General features: G+C 34.4%; 1 protein-coding gene across 1 annotated transcript in view; it reads right to left on the reverse strand.

The window, feature by feature from the left end:
* The window catches only part of LOC123717519, a 30,153-nt gene extending 10,640 nt beyond the window's left edge, over positions 1-19,513 (reverse strand). Inside the window, exons 1-9 of the mRNA XM_045673555.1 lie at positions 19,347-19,513; positions 17,994-18,126; positions 15,181-17,396; positions 7,884-8,022; positions 4,553-4,875; positions 3,675-4,205; positions 2,954-3,092; positions 1,302-1,453; positions 243-381 (exon numbers count right to left, since the gene is read on the reverse strand). Of these exons, the coding sequence (XP_045529511.1) occupies positions 243-381; positions 1,302-1,453; positions 2,954-3,092; positions 3,675-4,205; positions 4,553-4,875; positions 7,884-8,022; positions 15,181-17,396; positions 17,994-18,126; positions 19,347-19,458 (3,884 nt within the window). The 5' untranslated portion in view covers positions 19,459-19,513. The remainder of the gene's footprint in view (positions 1-242; positions 382-1,301; positions 1,454-2,953; positions 3,093-3,674; positions 4,206-4,552; positions 4,876-7,883; positions 8,023-15,180; positions 17,397-17,993; positions 18,127-19,346) is intronic.
* Between the last annotated feature and the right edge of the window lie 1,647 nt (positions 19,514-21,160).

Below are 21,160 nucleotides of genomic sequence, written 5' to 3' on the forward strand. Positions count from 1 at the left end.
TTTTTTTATATTGTAATGTAACGAAGTGTTAATAAATAATAAATAAATAATATTAAGTACATAAGATACACAATATCGCTACTGTGGAACTCAATCTGCGAACATATAGAGATGTTTATAGTGTCCGAGACAGCATTTAAGCGCAACGCCTTTGGAAATACATACGACCCAAATTACATCAAAATAAAAAGAGTAAATTGTACCAATCAACAAACACAATTCTTATTAGAACCTTAGCCTACCTGAAACTAAATCCTCTACAGAAGAACTTGTGAGCTCTGATGCATTCAGCTTCACAGGCTCCCAACCCCGTCACGGTCAGAGCCGCCTTCACCGCTGTTCCAGATACGGCGGAGCCAGATCGGACGTGCCAGAAACATTCTGAAAGAAAACTTTCAAACTACTAGGCTTTCTAGGTTTAAAATGTCTTTTACTATGGAACTCCAGATGATGAATACTCCTCGATACCATAGACTTAGCATAGCTGACAAAAGGGATAATTTCCAATTATATAATATGATTACCTTTTTTATGTTATTATGGCCCTAGTAACGAAGATCTAGTTAAAGCAAAGTCTTATTTTCGGATATTTTCACTCATGAATGGTAAATTAAATAAATATGTTGAGGGTATGAAATAAAAAATAGGGAAGATAATTTGTCTTCATTTGTTGTTCATTAAATTGTGAAATTAAAAAAATATATTTTATTTTGATTTTTTTTTGTTGTTGTAATTTAGTAAGTTTTCTTTTATTATTACTTTAGGGAATTTACGAAGGCATTATTTTTGTAGTGTGCTGTGTTGGCCTAGTGGCTTTAACGTGCGACTCCCATCCCTGAGGTCGTAGTTTCGATCGCTGGCTGTGCACTAATCTACTTTCTATGTGCGCAATTAACATTCCTTCTAACGGTGAAGGAAGACATCGTGAGGAAATCGGATTGTCTTAGACCCAAAAAGTCGACGGCGTTTGTCAGTCACAGAAGGCTGGTCACCTACTTGCCTATTAGATTAACAAATCATGATGAAACAGGTAGAGAAATCCGAGGCCCAGACCTAAAAAGGTTGTAGTGCCATAGATTTATTTTTTTATTAATTTTGTAGTTAAATAAACGCCTAGTAATATGTGCCATCTATATAGTAATAGAAAAACAATTTAAAGTTACTTTACACGATAATAAAGTGATTCATACTTTGTAAATCTACATTACTTAATTGTGTTAAGAAAATTTTGTAAAGAATTTAAAATTGTGAAATAAATATCAACAAAATCTTTTATAAATACGTATACAAAAAAGTCTTACCACTCTCAACCCAAGGTTTAGTGCTGACTGTGTGGCAGCCCTGATGCTGCGGCATGGCGTACACGTCAGAGTCAGTATCTGCTGACATATCTAGGCCCTTGTAGGGACGCTCGCTGAGATAACAGTTGTCCGAGCCCGGTGTACTTGAGTACCTTCAAATATTTACTTACTTTTATATAAATATAAAAAAACAAATGACAGTTACAAAAAAGGTTTATAAAGGAGGTAAGTAAGAGTACTCCAAAATTTCCAGACAAGCATCGTTCATTTATGAAAAATCTATGAAACTTAAACTGAGCTGAAAATAAGAAAATCTAACACACTTGTGTGTTTCTGCAAAAACCCATCATCTTTTAGTCGATCTCAACTCCAGGCAAAAAAATACAGATAACACAACTTTCTCTACAGCTGTGATACTTTTGACATTCAACACCTTTTGTCTTCAGTCACCGTGACCACGCACGCTGTAAAGCACGCGAACGTCGGAATTTTTTTCAATTATGTAAATAATTATAAGTTTATAATAATAACACATAGCTTCAATCCGTTTAAAAAGTGTTTTCTTTAATGTGTAAAAGCTATGTTAACAAAAGACAATACAGTCGTATGTAATAACCATTTGCTATATAAAAATATCAGGCGCAATAATATTGTATTTTATTCGTACATAAATATTTATTGTACAGATTATCACATGGCTGTGAGTTACTACATTTTTTTTAACTGTTATTCTTTATTATAAATTTTCTAAAAATCTATAATATAAAAACAAAACTCATATTATATATATATATATATATATATATATATATCACGTCAAATTCCGAAGATACAGATTATTATAGATATATTAATATAGTATAGAATGATCAACCTGAGTATAGGATGGTTGCACAAAGAATAAAGATTTTAAAAACAGACGAAATATAGATGGAAGGATGCTTGCTAATTGCTTGGAAACGAGAAACGTCAACGTGTGTCAGGCACAGGTGGCTGATCACCTATTTACCTATAAGAGTTTTTTTATGTAATAGCAGGCAAACGGGCAAGAGGCTCATCTGATGTTAAGTAATACCGCCGCCCATGGACACTCACATTGCCAGAAGGCTCGCAAGTGCGTTGCCGGCCTTTCAAGAATTGGTACGCTCTGTTCTTGAAGGACCCTAATTCGAGTTGGTTCGGAAATACTTCAGTGGGCAGCTGGTTCCACATAGTGGTGGTGCGCAGCAAAAACTGCTTTAGAAAACGCTCAGTTATGGAACGACGGACGTCGAGGTGATACGGATGGTATTTTGTATTTTGCCTCGACGTCCGATACTGAAACTCAGCTGCAGGTATCAGACAGAACAATATTTGTAATCTTAAAAACAAGCAAATTTACTAAGTTAAAGATATTTTGTGAGATTGGCTCCATCCGATGCACGTAATAATTAAAGCTAAAAGTGTTATATGTTGTTGGATCTTAAGAGGAATCATTCCAAATTAATTATTGTACAATTATTTGTGTATTTTTTCAATATCACAATATTTTTCCCATAAATATATTAAAAGAAACATATTAAATAACACCAACACCTTGACAATTATTAAACAAACTTTTTCATTGTCTCCGTTGTCAATAACATTATTAAATTATTTTGCATGTTACTTACCTATAACTATATGAGACGCATTTAAATTCCCTTTCACCAAAGCAAGCGGATTCACAATCTAACACAGTCCTGGCGAAAAGGGAGCGACGGACCGCGCCTGATCCCAGAGACATTCCAGGACGACGACGAGAGGAGCAGTCTATGAGAAGACAAGAGAGAATACATATAAAAAAATGTTTATAAACAACATAATGTGTAAAATTTGGGAAACCTTTTAGGTTAAAAATACCTGTGTCTACAAAGAACTGGGAGCAATCCAGCTCTTCCAGAATAAACTTAATACATAATTTCATATATATGTTTCTATAATTGAATTTTGTTTCACGCTTAACAGACGTGAGTGTGTGAGTTAATGTACTGGGTATGAATGTGTAACTACATATTGTGTTCAGAAACCAATCCTTAAATTACAAGCAGTTTTTAATTGTATATGTCTGTCAGCATATTGCATCTGGCTGTCTGAATATATAATATATTTGTGTTTGAATACTAGTTTACTATATTAAGACTGGATCCTTGGGCATGTTATATTCACATCTGTATCACAAATATCAAATTTAATAGACCGAGATATAAAAACAAATTAATGTACAATATTCATTAAAAAAGATAAACATTAAATAAGCAAATATAAATTTACTTTAAAAGTTTTATATATAGTAAAGACGTTAAAAGACTGCGATAAGAATTAGATTTAGTAATCACAAGTCGAATCTCTTACCCTTGACCGTATCCTCACTCCTCCCTTCCCAACCCACACTTTCCCTATCATCATCCCACTTGCTCCAACCTTCTGACGTATTCCATCTCCCTCTCTTCCACGACAAATAATCCCAGTACTCTTTACCTATATGATGATCAAAATCCGACTGCTTCTCTATATTATGATTAAAATCCGCAGTTTTACTATGATCAAACTCAAAATCCTTATGTTCACTTGTATAATCAAAATCCGAAAACTTTTTTCCTGCATAATGTAATACATCTGACTGGCCAAACCTACTATTTGTAAATTTATTGTCTATTGGGTAAACTTCCGGAATGTCACCATACGTGTGCCCTGTGTTGTGCTTTCCTAGAGTGTTGTAGTCAAAGTCTTTGTGTTTCACTCCGTATTGTCTATCGGAATCCGATAATCGCCAATGGTTAAAGGATTTGTGGAAATCGTTCCTGTTTTTGTAATAGGAGTCATAGTTCCCGTAGTAACCACCGTATTGGCCCCAATTTTCACGATCGTCACCTTTTATCACACCTATAAAAGATTGCATTTGTCGGTATTCAATTTATTATTATTAATAATTAAATAATTAAATTTATTAATAGATTATGTAATAATGTTTTGGTTTAACATCAAAGTTTATTTGTTGCTCTAATGATTTCATTAGTAATTGTTAGTGGCTGTCTGACTCAAAAAACATTTTTAATTGTTTCTGATGACTGGGATGACAGGAAGAAATACTATTATTCAAACAAAATTTCATCCAAAAATACATGCATTTCAATAACCAGGAGGTGTAATTGAAAATAATCTTCTTAATATACATAATAACTAAACTTAAATTTATTTTTTGATTGTATTGTTATTAGTTAATATCTCACCTATCTGATAGGGCACAAAAAACTCATCTTCATATCTTTTATGCTGTGTATACTTTCGTCTTTCATCATGTCTACTCACACCTCTGTAGCCAGCGTCATACCAGTCTACCCTGTCCTGCCCTTTTTGTTTGGACGATAAAAAACCAGAATGCAAAAGGCCTGGACCATGTAATGTTTCTGGACAATTTGGTTCGAGGCTGTTTCTGTCCAGTTCGTAGAAATCGTAGTTTTTGTCGTCAACAAAGTCGCGATGCAAGTCGAAGGCTTCTATGGGTTTTGTCATTAATTCGCAGAGGCCTTTTCCGCGGAAGCTGGGGTCCAATCTGGGAAGAAATATTTAAAAAATACATCCATCTTTACTGGATACGTAAGACTAATTTACTAAATTATTATTATTTAAAATCTATTTGTCGTTACAAAAACTTATTTAATACATTATATGTTATGTATGTGTAGAGAACAATGTTGGCCTAACGTAGTGACTTTAGCATATTTTCTTCCTTCCTTCGTACGATGATGAAAAACATTGTAAGGAAACCTACTATGTCTGAGATCCAATGTCAGCGGCAGAACACTACTGATAACCTATACCAAAGTGTACCTATACTTGGACCTAAAAGGTTGTAGCACTGGTTTTACATTATTTAACTACTAAACATTCTCTGTTTCCTGATTTCGTAGGTTCGTAGCACTCTACGCATCTTTCAAGTGATAAATATTGAAAGAGATAACTCAGAGTTATATTATTAGTATGAGTCCGTCCGTTCTACTCAGCCTTTAGATATTTTAACGTGTTTATTGTGTGCAAAGTTTTAAAAATTACACAAATTATATACACAGAGTAAAAATGATATATAGCAAGAATCGATTTGTTTATGGTAATAGAAGGCAAACCGTCAGGAGGCCGAATTCCTCCGTCCATAGCCAGGATTCTTTGAATAATTGATACGCTCTTTTCTTGAATGACCCTATGTCGAATTGGTTCGGAAGTACTTCAGTGGGCAGCTGGTTTCACATCTTTATATAAAACTCAAAAAATTGCGTATTCACAAATCCCTGAGAGTAAAGTATATAATGTTATATGACAATAGATTGTAACCTTGTAAAAATCTCAATTATGGTGTTTAAATTTGGGTCAACCACACAGGGCTGTCTTTTATGCAAATTATTGCTATTACTACTATACTACAGGTCAGGATTGACAGGTTTTTTTTTATATAAAATTCATATTGTAAACAATTTATCTAGAATACGAAGTTTTCGAGGATCTTAACTTAAAGTTAAATTTAATTTTGTGTTGTATATGTTCGTGATAATGGCCGATATTTAAAGTCATTATTCAATTTTTTTATAAGCATTTATCAGAATGAAATTTAAACAAAAATTACAAAATTACAGAAGAACGAAACACCTGCGTTCTGTTTCTTTATGGTAATTTTATTAAGTAATTCACAGAAAAGTGTTACTTTAAAAGTATAACATGTTGTTAGCACTACTAAAATAAGTTTGAACACTTCCTGAATCCGTGCCTGTGCATACGCAAGGCTAGCGTACAATACAGATGATTCCTACAGATTGCAACGACCCGAGGTCGAACTCTGAACTAATGGTAATTAATCAACTTAATTATTCAAATGTCTACATGTTCTTTAAGTTTTTGTTTACTTTTGAAACATAGAAGTTATGTGAACCACATTGCAGAAATATACTAAATATACTATATGTGTGGGAGCCTACGTGCGTGTGACATTGCACCTTCTATAATAAAGAGAGCAGGAACTAAATTCAGAAATCTGAAGTCAAGACCAAAACCACTGATTTTTTTTTACAATATGGCATTGGAAATTCGTAATAATAAAGTTTAATCGTATGTATGTGTCGTATAAAACCCAATGTATTTAAAGAAAACACGTTTTTACCGGATTGCAAACTATGTATTATTAAAAACTTATAATTATTTTACATAATATTGTTTTCGACGTTTCGCGTGCTTTACCGCGTGCGTGGTCACGGTGACTTTAAATTAATTTAAAATTATGTAAAATAATTATAATTTTATAATAAAATTTACATAGCTTCAATCCGGTAAAAAAGTGTTTTCTTTAAATGTGCAATAGCTATGTTTACAAAAGACAATACTAAACCCAATGTAGTTCTTCCGATATCATGAAATGACATGTTAATAAATAATCGGCTCTATATTTTATTACTACCACTAAGACGATATGCAGGAATAGTGTTCTATAACACTACCCGCATTTAAACCCCGCGTACTTGGTTGTGCAGTGAAGAAAAGCTTCATATAAAAAAAGCTCACAAAAAAAAGGTATAAAATAAATTTAGTGGCGCTCCAACGCTATTAAAAACAGGAGCAAGAGACTGATGTTAAGTGATACCGCCTCTCATGGACAGTAACAACGTCAGAGTCTAAGTCGTTTGTTCTGGACCTCAGACAAGTGTGCCTGAGTCATCGACACAGGTCTAAGGCGGTGTTTTCTTACGATGTTCGAGTTGATGTTACCTTCACTGTTCGAGCCAGTGTTAATTGCGTACAAAGAAAGAAAATTCCGTTAGCAAGGATTTGAACGGCAAGCACTGTTTTTGTAAAAATATCTCAAGGGTCCAATTTTTTACCTGTAACAATGTCAAAGACAATTTGACAATAAAGCTGGGACGCAAACATTATGGCAACACATGGAAACGTAGCTACAATAAATGATCGTATAATTTATTTGAATGAGAACAATTAAAAATGGTCCAAGTGCAAAAAGTGCTCAATCATTATGGACCTTGGCGGAGATCAGTTAACAAAAACAATGGAAGTCACCAAAAATGTTAAAAACTAGGAAATAAATACAATACTGCGAAACAACGTGTGAACGTTACTTCATAATAATTAATATTACAGTCTCAACTCATTTTGTATTTTTAAAAACATTAAAAGATTTACTTATGAGCCTCAGTCTTACTTCTAAATTTGTTTTGTTTTGATAAGGTTGGTAAATTTATACTCCAAATCGAAATTTATACTATCGTAAAATTAAATGTAGAGATTCTGATATATTGACTGAAATCTATACAGTAACTAGGTTTTGACTTGATATTATAAAATGTACCCGGCCAATATGACAGACTCAAAAACTACCAAACGTTTACATCAATAGTGTCCTGACAAAGGTTAGAAAAAGTTAGTACATTCATGTATAGTTTATTAAGTTTATGTTGTTAATGAGGTCGCAAAAGATGTTGACAAAATACACGCAGGCTCATCTGCGAGCCAAGATACTTTGACACAAATATTTGATTAAAAAAATCTGTTTTTGTTAATTACCTGTAGTTAAAACTCTCGCAATGAAACCGTTTCTCGATTGCACACTCCCTCATGCAGTCCTCCAGTCTTTCGCAATCAACCACCCGCCTCACGTTGCTACGAAGGGCGCGCCGCCCAGCGAGAACTCGCCGGAAACACGCTGGGAAAAGACATAAATTAATTATTTTCTACTTTATTAATGACTGATTGAAAACTTAAATGAAAAACTGATGGTTTAGTCCAGTGTAGTTTAAAAGCTCGGCTCAGCAAGACTCTGTATTACTACGGATACTACGGCAGGTACTACGGATTAGTTTCGGCATTAAGACGCCAATTTAGTCAATCGTCCTGACAAATACAGCCAGCCTAGCTCCTTCAGAAACTCCGAAGTTTCCTGGGCACTTTGCAGGCTTCGCGGGGCGACCTCACTCCTACGAAGTCTCTTTTTGTTTGGACGCCACAGACACGCATTCCAGGACTACGTGAGTGACTGATTCCTATGAGCTGAAACAGCCTCTGCAGAAGGGACTGTGCGATAGACGGTAAATAACAAAAAAGGGTTTATTCAGGAGTCCCGTAATTGTCCCTATCATTATTTTGAAATTATCATGATGCTTTAACAAAAAACCTTTTTTTGGTTAACGAGGCAAAAGAGTGCCGACGGACGTACTGAAAAGAGCCTTCAGTCCTTCGAGAATGTGGTTGATATATAGTAATAATAGGGTCTTGGTTCCTTGAGACAAGTCCTGTAGGAATCTCCAGGAATTACGGCTGAATATAGTACAAATAAAGAAATATTTTGCTAGTCGTCCACAAATTACCTCAATAACTAGCTTTATAAATATGTGTTCATGGTACAATTTAATGACATCACCGTTTTAGAATACCCTTGGTTAGACAAAAACTTAATTTGTATGAAAACATCGTAAATGACTGAACAAAAAACGACCTACTGACTCATTTATTTCCTATTGTTTTTTTAAACTTCTTTAAAAATTTAAAACGGATACTTAAATCATGCTTGTCTGCTGATTAGTACACAAAAAATTACGACAACGAAACAAGTATTTTATATTTTATTTTTTAAGTTAACGCTTAGTATTTATAGAACTCGAACACAGGGCTTAGGAATCAGGAAAAACACGACACTGATGTTGAAGATGACAGCACAAATAATAAGAAAAGATTTTGATGTTATAATTTTATTAATATATCGAGTTAAATTATTCAAGACATATTATGTATGTAAATTAGAATTACTTCAAATAATTCGGTTTTTAATCCAATGACACGTTCAATTAACGGATTTACCTTTTATGAATATGGTAAGTGTTTGTCAAAGCCTGTTAACGCACTTTTTGTGAACTTTGTCAGCCTCCTGCCTGTTTGCAATATTCAAAAAAAAACCTGAATAAATATTTGAAATTTCTTCTACTCAGTTATATATTAGCTGTGTACATAGGTATTCGATTTTTTTTTATTTTTACATCCAAAAATAAATATTTACATGGTGGTTACTCTTGTAAATACGAATAAAAATTCCTGACTTTTCACTCGTATAAAATCGTTACGTGGTATATGGTATGCTTTGTTTTCGCTTTAGCTGCATTTGTTCTCTATTATTTTTAATAATTAACTAGATAGTAATTTTAAATACACTGTAGGAATATTCTGAATATATACTTTTCAAAAGTTTATTTGGTAGGCGTCATGCGTATACATTGTAACGTTAAAACCAAAAATATTTGAATACGTTCTAGGTACAACTTATACGATATAGAGGTCAAAAAGGTAACAGTAACGACTATGAATTTACGATTCAATTAAGCTACCAATAAAGGCCGATTAGTTAACAATTGATTTTCCGTTACAACAACTGAGAGTTTAAGGCAGTTTTTACCGCACACCACTGCTATGTGGTACCCAATACCCGCTGAAGTATTTGCGAACCAGTTCAACTTAAGAGTCCTTCAAGATAAGAGCGTATCAATTCTTAAAACACCAAGAACAGACTTGCCTTCTGGTAATGTCAAAAATCTATGGGCGGCAGTATCACATAACATCAGGTGAGCCTCCTGCCTCTTGTTATATAAAATGGGGGCAACAAGCTAGTGAAAGACTTTTTGGACTTTTGTGGAATCAATGATGAACTTATTTGAATTTCCAAAATATCTGATTCTGGAGTACTTGTAAATTATATTACCTATTTCCTATTACCTATACATAAATACATACTTGGCGCATTTTCCACAATGATAACCCGAGTCCCAATAACAGACACAAACAGACATACAAACACGACACCGGTAAACATGTTTATTTAACATGTCTTCACTTTACACTTAACAAACACATAAGTTCTTAAGTCATCTTTATACATAAATCGCAATTTTTATTCTGGGTCACAGGCTGCAACACAAACGACTGAACAGTGGCATTGTATGGCATAGGCTTATATGGCGGTGCAATATACGTTTTGGATTACTATGGACATGCGAGAAGCGCTACCGTCTTATGAATGTGTACTACAGCAACAGCGGTCGTGTTTTCTATAGGCAAGATTAAACAGTCCTCCAGGATTCCAGTCCTAGAAAAATATTGAATTTGAGTGCATATGGGTTTCACACTGGTGTTTCAATACCAGGTTCCGTTTTAAAATTAATCAAAAACAGTAATATCAATCCCTGGAACAATTATTGTCTTGCGGGAAATCTTACCAAGAATCCCCACCCATTTGACATGCGCATTTTATTAAATTTTACTTTATCTAATAGTATTGTGAAGTAGATTGATTAATTAATTAAAAATATTTTGACATATTCGTTGGCAACGATTTATAAGATTTTGTCTTATCTTTTTATTTGTTTCGCTATATAGATAAAATAATATACAAAACAATTATACCAATCACAGCCAAAGCTGGAATACATATGTATATACAAAAATGTTTAAACATTTACGAAAGGAAAATTTAATTAGAAATTTAAATATATTTTACTAAGTAATTCGACTGATGTGAAAATATTTTTTATATTTTTGCGTTTAACAGTGTAATAAAAATTACTGTAAATTTTGTTCATATCCACACAATTCTAATGCTCTGATTATGACTGATAAGAGAGGCTACGCTATTGTCTCTAAAAATTTTAAAAGTAAAAACGTTGTGTATCCGACCATTGTGATACAATATTACATACATACATCAGATTTTCACCAAAGGGCAACAAATGATGGCTACGAATCAAGAGAAGAACTTAAGAAGAATTATACTTTAACTTGATCAAGAAAAAATGTCTCAGTGGCTTAGTTAGACAAACTGTTTATTATATTTGCAAACTTTATTAACACACATGTATTTACACTGTTCTTGTTCTTCTTAAATTGGCTGGCTGGCAGCATTTCCTCGTTGAATTGCGATATTTATTAGTTTAGCGAGGAAAACACCAGCTCTGGAGTCACCGATACTATAGACCAGGCGCCAGTTTAGACATGTAATTTTATTAAAATTAATTACGAAACTGCTAGATTTTATTCAATTAAATAAAATCAATAGTTGTTGTCTATTAAATATGACAGTACTGTGTCATTTTAGTATCCATTAAGTGGTATTGAACAAATTTGATTTTTTTGATTTGATTGATTTGACGTACAGGAGTTCAAGTGATTTGAATAATAAAAAATAGTTATTAATTTTGATGCAATGCGATAATTTGATGAAAAAATAAATCAATGGCGCTACAACCTTTTTAGGTCCGGGCCTCAGATTTCTGCACCTGTTTCATGATCATTTGTTAATCTAATAGGCAAGAAGGTGATCGGCCTTCTGTGCCTGACGCACGCCATCGACTTTTTGGGCTTAAAACAAGCCGGTTTCCTCACAATGTTTTCCTTCACCGTTCGAGCGAGTGTTAAATGAGCGCATTGAAAAAAAATCATTGGTGCACAGCCGGGGATACGGGGAACTTACGACCTCAAGAATGAAAGTCGCACGTTGAAGCCACTAGGCCAACACTGCTCGATAATTTGATAAGGATCGTTATTATTAATATTTTCTAAAATAGTTGAGAAATAATGCTTCATAGGATGTGGTGTCTGTTTTCCCTAATAATTTCAATACGAAATATAATATATTGAACACAATTTAGTGGCGCTACGACATTTAAAACGTCCTCGCTTCAAGAAACACGCATATGTTTCACTGGCTAGCATTCTGTGCAGGCATAGACAGGATCAATAAGAAAGAGTGAGTAAGAGTGAGCGGAGAGTTTATTGCCAGTTCTTCCCTTCGATTCTACGCCCTTGATTTGAGAACTGGCAATAAATGTAAAATTAGAGGCATATTTCTTTTTTGACGTTCATAAGTGTACATTTCGTTACCTATATGAATAAATGATTTTGAATATTTGATATGTTTTTCTTTACTCCGCACCGCACTTTTCTTATATGCGGACTCCGCACGAGCTCAGGGTTGAAAATCACACGCCTAACCTCTGGCCTAACACTAGCTGATATGTATCAAGCCTATAAATCATATAGAACCAGGTACAATTTAAGATTTTTTACTAAACGCCTACATAATGGAAGGTCTTAACAATTTGCCCGAGCTTACTACTTGTAATTTACTACAAATTTTGTTTACGGTACAAACCAAAGGTGTGGGCGAAAATTTATATAGTATTTTGTTTTTTAGACGGTAATGTTACTCGGTTGAAACCGTCCTGTTATTATTATGTATTCATTACAAATATGTTTATAATCTAAATCTTATTCTTCTCTTTATAAAATAAGAATGTTTGTATTTAAATAATTTACTAAATAATTAATTTACTTAATAAATAATTAACTTACAATAAAGTAAGATAATCAAGGCAAACTGTTGAAATTCCTTTTGGATTTAATTACCAAGAGTTGTTATAAAAGAAAGAAATGTTCTTTAAGAAAGACGAACTAGAAACTTTCTAGTATAACAATAATCATATTAGAGGCACATCTATCTTAAGATGCACGGTTTATCCGCTCATCCGAATTTTTATATTCTTGGGTCTGTGGATTTGGGCGTTTTTGAATTGAAAAGAATTGAGTAGATGAGCAGAAATTGAAGGAGATGAGCGTCATGTCTGAGTCGAATAGCCGAGCTGACTAAGGAATTTAGACACATGCTTAAATTTCCTAAAACCAAGTATAAAACCTAGGGACAGGATACTGTGTTATATAAATAAATAAACATATTAGTAGTATTGATAATATGTCTATTAACTTAAGCCAGCCTTTTAAGATAAAAATCTAATATCTGTAATCTTTTTGTGAACCTTATTGTTAACGTATATCATACTGTAGATAACTGACCTTCAGTTGGCCCATTGTGTTAGATATGACCCTTTCAACAACCTTTACCATCATCTTTATGGCAATTAAGATGGGAGTGAATCAAAAAAAGCGAAATTTCGCAAATCGAACGATTACATCTACAATAGGGTAACTCTTACACCTCTATGACTTGTCGAAGACAAAGAGGAGTACAAAACATTGAATTTAAAAAATAAATAAATAAATCAGTGGCGCTACAAACTGTTTGGTTGGGGTTCAGATTTCTGTGTATGTTTCATGATCAATGTCAATGATCAATCTAATAGGTGATCAGCTTCCTGTGCCTGACACACGCCGACACACACACTTATTGTGTCTAGGACATGCCGGTTTAATTATAATGTTCTCCTTTACTGTACGAGCGAGTGTTAAATGCGCACATAGAAACAAAGTCTATATCAATAGACCTAGGTTCGAACCTAGGACCTCAGGGATGAGAGTCGCACGCTGAAGCCATTAGGCGAACATTGTTCTACTGAAGAAATTGCCTTTTCCTTTTCTTTAATAAAGACGAAAAAAGACTTACAAAATGTCTTAAATAAGATAATGTAACAATGTTACAATTTTAATTTTATTCTTGATTCAAATTCCTATTTTAAGTCATAAGTGTTGCCATGGTCTGCCAGACTTTATAAAATAAAAATAGTTGAACAAATTATGGTATAAAATAATTTCTACTCGACCCTATTCTTCAACAAAGCCAGCACTAAACATGGACAAATCGCTATGTTATATATTGCATAAGTTTTGTCATTATCCTTGAATTTTTTTAGCAATGTGACTAAGGAAGTTGTAATCTTGTAACACTTCCGGTTGAAATATACCAAAATTTGAGGACGTGGGTTAAATTGATTTAATAAATTATGAAGAAAAAACGGAGGACAGTCCCATATAACACACAGTAAGGGTTTAAAACTGAGGTTTACGCGCGAAACAAAACGAAATATTGTCGCTGCCATATAATTATATTTTCTCATCAAATCGTCAATTATTTTAATCCGTTAAGCCAACAACCAGACAAGGCTTTTGTTTTAAATTATTAACATAACAATGGCGCCGAATGACTGCGCAGGGAATGACCTTAACATCCATTTTATAAAAATGTTATTATCCATATGCCAATTAAAAATGCTAATTTTATCGAAGCGGGAAAAGGACATTCTATGTTCTTCAGGGGTCTCTATTGGAATGCGTGAAGGATATGATAAATACTTGCCCATATACAAACACACTCTAAACTCTATTACGACTTTACGTAGTCACTTGAAGCACAAGTGTTCGATGATATGCTTGTGCTGTCCCTAACATCCAAACTTAGGACCATTTAATTTTTTCTTGGAGAAATAAAAGCAGCGTAACTCGTGATCAACCGATGAACTTGGTAACGGAGTGATGAAGGGAGTACCATACTCCTAGATACGCAATTCATTAGGCCGCATCTCTACTATTAACTCAAACCAGTTGCAAGTCAATGGCCGTAGAGCGGGAAAGAAGAACTGGCAAGAAACTTTCAGCCACTCTTTTTAACTAACTTTTGAGTCATACAATTGTTTGAAATCATTGTAAATTGTAGGATCATTTAAATATTCGTCAAATTGATAAAACCTTTATTGATTAATTAACGTTTAACGAGAGCTTTGAATTTATTTAGTGGTATAGTATGGCAAACAATTGTTTTTTCATTATAAACCCTTGTTTCAGTCACGGTGGCAAACTCGAGAAATACCAATAAGCCTGTGTCAGTCCAAACACAAATTTGTCTAATTTAATAATTATTTTATTTCGGTTTGGGCTCGAACCAATATTTTTCTTTAGTATTTAGTAACGAAAGCATAAGTTTAAACACATTTAATATTTAGCCATTAAATATAGAATAATATAAAGAATATATTAAATATATGAATAATATAATAAAAGCATTTATTTTAATCTTAGACAAAAATAAACTCACCCTTGTAGGAGAATCTCCAGTCGGGATTTCGTCCATAGCCTTCCTTTTCATAATCGGTTATAAGCACTGGTCTGGTAGTAATAACGTTGCCATCAGGCCTAGAAATATAACTTGGACCATCTGGTTTATCTTCAAATTCATAAACCGGTTTTATGTCCGGTCTATCTGAATCGTAACCGGATAGGGTCTCGTTAAAAGCCGGTCTTTCATTGTAATTCGGTTTTGTATTCTGATAGCCCTCATCGGCATAAGCGCTCGGTTTGGAACCGTAAGACGGTTTATTATCCCCATAACTATCGTATGTGGGTTTAGGTCTTTGATAAGAGTTTGGTGTATATCCGGTTTCACTTTGAGGAGTTGGTTTATTTGTGGAGCCACCGTAGCCAACACTTGTCCCTTGGTTACTGCTACCATAACCACTTGGATTCCCATAGCTAGTCTGTCCGTAATTATCATCCGGTGAGGTAAAGCTCGGTTTACTTCCATAACCTGGTCTTATAGAATATGATTCTTCATTAGGTCTTGTCCCATAACTGGTTTCGCTAGGGCTACTCGGTTTATCATAACCGGAGTTCTGAGGCGGTTTGGATCCGTAGGGTTTTCTAAACCCGTACATTTCATATAAATGATGAGTGCCATAACCAAGATGACTGCCAAACAGTGAGTTCTGATCGTATGATGGTTCGTTGTGAGGTTTACTGACATCATATTTATTGCTTGTCCCATAACTTTGAGAGTTTTGATTATAAGAGTTAGAGACTTGATTGTATTGGTTACTAGAAGTAGGTCTGTTTGTGTGCCCATAACTGCTTAAACTGTCGTATTCAGAACCAGGTTGAGCACTGCCATAGCCATTCCCGGAAGTGGAACTTCCACCAGAGGTACCGGAACTTTCGTAACCACCCCCCACATTTTGAGCACTAGCAGACGTTAGACTACTGCCATATGCACTACTTGAAGATTGACCAGTTCCATAGCTAGAAGAAGTTATACCGTAGCTATCGCGATCACCTTGAGGCTTGTTAGTTGGATAAATGGGCCGGCGGGTTGTGCTGCCATAACCATGGCTTATTTGATCATATTTATTGGGACCATATCCAGCATTCGCATGAGGTTTACTTTCATAAACATAGCTCTCTTGTAGTCCATAGTTTCCTTGGCTTGAACTTGAACTTGTTTGATGATATCCATAGCCTTGTCCATATCCCGATGAACCCTGACTATATTCATGGTATGGCCTTTGAGGAGGCTTAAATCGTGGTGGGTCATGTATTTCTACATGTATTGAATTATCTTGTGAGCTGCCATAGTTACTAGCATATTGGCTATTGTAGCTGTAATTTGGCTTGGAATCTATGGGTCTGTCATAGCTAGGTCTCCGATTAGGTCGAGTGAAATATTCATATTCAGGTGTTTCTGGCTTTGGTCGATAAATGTCTTGCTCTTGAGGATAATAACCAGCTGGCCGTGGCTTCTGAGTAACGTTATCTATAGGACGGTATGGAGTTTCCTGTGGTCTGTGTAATCCATAACTTGGAGGCCTATCGTATGAATTGTCCGGTCTAATGTATGAACTTTCTGGCCTATGTGGTCGGTAAGGATCTCGCTCTGGTTCATAAAAACCATAACTCGGGGGTCTTTTGTCTGGTCGGTAGTGTCCCTCAGGCCTTGGTCCATAACTTGGGGGCCTATCATCCGGCCTTTCAGGTCTTGAACTATATTGCACTCCTTGTGGTCTATGTGATCCATAACTGGATGGTCTCTCATCTGGTTTTGGTCTATATGGGATTTCTTGAGGCCTGTGAAGTCCATAGCTAGGAGGTCTATCGTCTGGTCTTTCCGGGCGTGGTCTGTAAGGAATTTCTTGTGGAGTATGCACTCCGTAGCTCGGGGGTCTATCCTCAGCCGGTCGGGAATCATAACCGTCTGGCCTATCTTGGTTTCCATATGGTCTAGTTTGTCTATCCGATTCATAGGGACGCTCATAGTATTCATCTGCTAACGGACGCTTATCTTCATCAGGTCTAATAACTGGACGGTGTAAAGGAATGTTTTCAAGTACTTCTTGGTCCATAGGAGTGGGTGGTGACTGCTCACATTGGATCCGTCTGACATAAACATCGTAGTCTGGATTCCGTATAAGAAGTTTATCTTCTTTGATTTGCTTTTCGTTGACGTTGCTAAGATCGCATGTCGAGTTTCCTTTTGCACCCACACTGGAAAACATTTATCCTGCTTTAATATTGTAATGGTGTATGCTTTAAATTATACAGTAATGCAACCAATCAGTAACAATAATTGTTCTTAAACAGATTTTTTTAACGATGAATATTTTTTATTTTAGATTAAGTTTGGTAATTCTATAATTTGGTCCTGCACTTCTAGCACGTCGTCGAAACGTCGTGAAGCGCATCTACTACATAGCGATCACGACCGCTCTGTCAAGAGTGTACCGGATAAGAGGAAGACTTCTAGCACGTTACCCATAAAATACAATTTTTTTAGTTGTTTTCCTTACTAGGGTTGCCTGGAAAAGATCGCTTATTAGCGATAAGGGCGCCCGTTGCATCCCTAATAATTTATGTTACTTTTTTTATTTGTAATGTAACTAATAAATAAATAATAAATAACGTAATCATAAATGGTACAGCGTATGATAAAACTCTAATTTTTTTTTGGTTTGTTATGTCGTCGATAAAATATTAAGAAAATACCTTTTAACTAACTAACTATATAAGTAAACATTACAGTTATTTCAAAAACGTAATTCTGAATATCATAAGCAAACATTTATAAATTGTAATAAATCTTACCCATAATCGTAGGTCTGGCACTGTTTGTCTTGCTTGCAGATTTGCTCGCATTCTTTCGTTGTTAGTTCCGACACATTGCGATAAATGGCGTCCAACGGGATTTGCTCTCCAATCGCAACACGTTCAAAACAGTCTAAAAAACCAAATATTGAAGTGTATTTATAATATGTAAGTACTTTATATTTAAATGTAATTCATGAGTAGTGGTGACCTAGTGGCTTCAGCGTGTTGTTGTAGGTTCGATCCCCGGCTGTACACCATTTAACTTTCTTTCTATGTGCGCATATAACATTCTCTCGAAAGGATGATCACGTACTTGCCTATTAGATTGACACGAAACAGATATTGAAATCTGGAGCCCAGGACTAAGAAAGGTTGTGTTGCCACTGATTTCTTTATTGTTCACATATTATGTTATTAAACTTTCGCAATATATACAGTGTTGGCCAAGTGTCTTAAGCCTGAGTCGTGAATTCGAATCCTAGCTGTGCACCAAATTCAATGTGCACAATGAACACGTACGATGAAGGAAATTAAGTGCAGGCTGATCTACTTCTCTATAAACATGCAAAAGATGAAACAGAAGCCGAAATTTGAGCTTTAGAGTTGTTTAATTTTATAACATTTCATCAAACTTGACATAGTATAAAAGAAACGAAGAAACTCTTCTATCAAAAACCGATATTTTCCTTTGTAAAGTTGTCCAGTTGCATTGCGGATAACTTAAGCAACATGTAATGGCTAATCGTAATTACATAATAATCACATGAATGCATCCGATTGCAAATATCAAGCGGACAATGAGACCGGCTTGAAGGGACAGTTTCGAAACTGACCCTGCGTGTTTTAAGTTTTTAAACTTTATTCGTTAAAATGTTTTTCATTTAAAAAGTATTACAGCAACTCCATTCTAGAACCAAACCAGAACATTTAAATAAAGTATGTCAGTGTCAGTAAGGCATAAATATTATATACTAACCTCTAAGCCCCCTCATCAACAACAGTTTACGTACTTATAAAGTACTTAAATATCAATTTTTTTCGTAGGGCTCTCTGTATTTATACGGCGTACACACGTACAAAAATACGAGGACCAATTTGTGTTGATTTTGCTGCAGTCATAACTGATTATCGATGCCTACCATAACTACTAACTGTAAGTTTTATAAAAGATAGCCTAGACATGTCTTTGGGTAAATATTTATTTTTGATTTTTAGATATATAAAACAATAGGATATAAATCTCTATTTATAGAATACAAATTGTTCAGCTACTGTAGTAATCAAATTGTCCTTAATCTTAGCTTATGAGTACAATGTGTGGTTTGTTATTATGTTACAAATATCAGTTACCTTCAATTGAAGTTCCCAGCAAAGAGTCTATAGTAAGAGTCAGCACAGCCGAAGCGAGCAAAACCGGCCACAAAACGAGTATATACATCATTTTTAATGACACTCCGTACATACTAATAAAACATTATATGAAAAATCTAGACATAAAAAGTTAACACCCAGTTGTCGAACTGTGAAAAAAGGCGCGCTGTCAAATAACTTTTTCTTTTTTAATTTAGGGATAATGCGTCCAGCCAGTTTTGGTTTTGCAAATAATGTGGCGCGAATCTTTTGATCGTGTGTGCGTTTCGGTTCGCTGAAACCGTTTTCTTGTACGATGTGGTCAAAATCCTCAGAGACCATTGTTCTTAACACATTAATTACTACCATTTTTAATTGATAGCCATAAAAAGTGTCTGGATGTGCGTAAGGTTCGCAAAAAATATTTTATTATCTTATTTTACTCATACGTTTTGTTTAGGAACTGTGGCATGTTGTGAAAATACTAAAATAAATTACCTAACTACACTTAAATTATAATTAGATGTTATTTACACATAATGGCTCATTGTACACACGTACCTATATAAAAGGTTTCCTAATTTGTTTTATACATCTATCTATATTCACTTTTTCAACAACCTACGATTGCTTAATATAAAGACAAACTCAATTAAAAAAACTCATCTTCATTAAACCCCTAATGTACCAGCAGTTTATAATGTCTTATTATTTTTCTACACCGTGTAAGAAGTCACACGCATCAAGTCAACGACCTCTATCCTTTAATCAAATTCGAAGAAAAATAAAAAAAACAGTTACAACGTAGGAAATGTTATGACTCAGAACAATTATAATTTTAATGAATTAATATGTGAATCTCGCGTCACGCTATGTAGTACTTTGAAAATAAATGTTGTTTATTGTTTATATTTTTACAAACATTATTTTACTATCCTATTTCCGGGGTAATCAAACCAGCAAACCTTAATGTTTTAAATACTTGTGAGTTTTTCAGTTTCCGAAGATATTATTAACCCAGGATAAATTTGATTTCCGGGTAAACAGTTAACCGGAGACTTTTGCACGTACTTTCCCACGCAACGCGCCATCACTCCATTGCAACTTATGCTTTGTTCATCCATTTTATATGCTTAACATGTAAACTATTGTGTACATGTAATGATTGTGAACATATAGGGATCTTAAAAACTTGTAAAGTCCATGTTTAAATATCTTTATTTTTATGTAGCAGCATAAACATTACAGAACACTATTCAAACCTATGAATATAGTAATCGTGTTAATTTCTGAACCGAAATCGTCAACAGTCAATCGTCAATCGTCAATCGTCAACTATTACTTCTCAGGTGTTTTACTGCGTCCAAACCAACTTCTCTCTCTATTTTTATTAAGTTCGTCCATTAAGGACGCGGATAATTACAGTTCCCAGATGTACGGATAGAAGCGATTGTTTTATTTCCTACATATATATACCGGTCGATGACTTCGTTAATAACACTTTTAATTAAAAAACTTGAAACTAGTTTTGATGTCGGTCTTATCTAGTATCACAAAAAAGCTCCGTTAAAATGGCTATAAAGCGCTTTAAAATAATATTCTTCATAAATAATTTGTGCTAGTATATACCTACCTTTCTTTACCATAAGTACTACATATATACGAATCAGGAGAAAAATGTATTGCATTTTGACATACATTGGGTCTATGTTTATCTTCCGATTCTCGCCTTTAAAGAAATATTTGTAAGTTACATCAAAATAGATTGATATACTATGTATCAATATGGTATTGTTACGAAGACGGGTCGACTA

This window comes from Pieris brassicae, chromosome 12 (genome assembly GCF_905147105.1).
Source record: "Pieris brassicae chromosome 12, ilPieBrab1.1, whole genome shotgun sequence".
Classification (NCBI taxonomy): Eukaryota; Metazoa; Arthropoda; class Insecta; order Lepidoptera; family Pieridae; genus Pieris; species Pieris brassicae.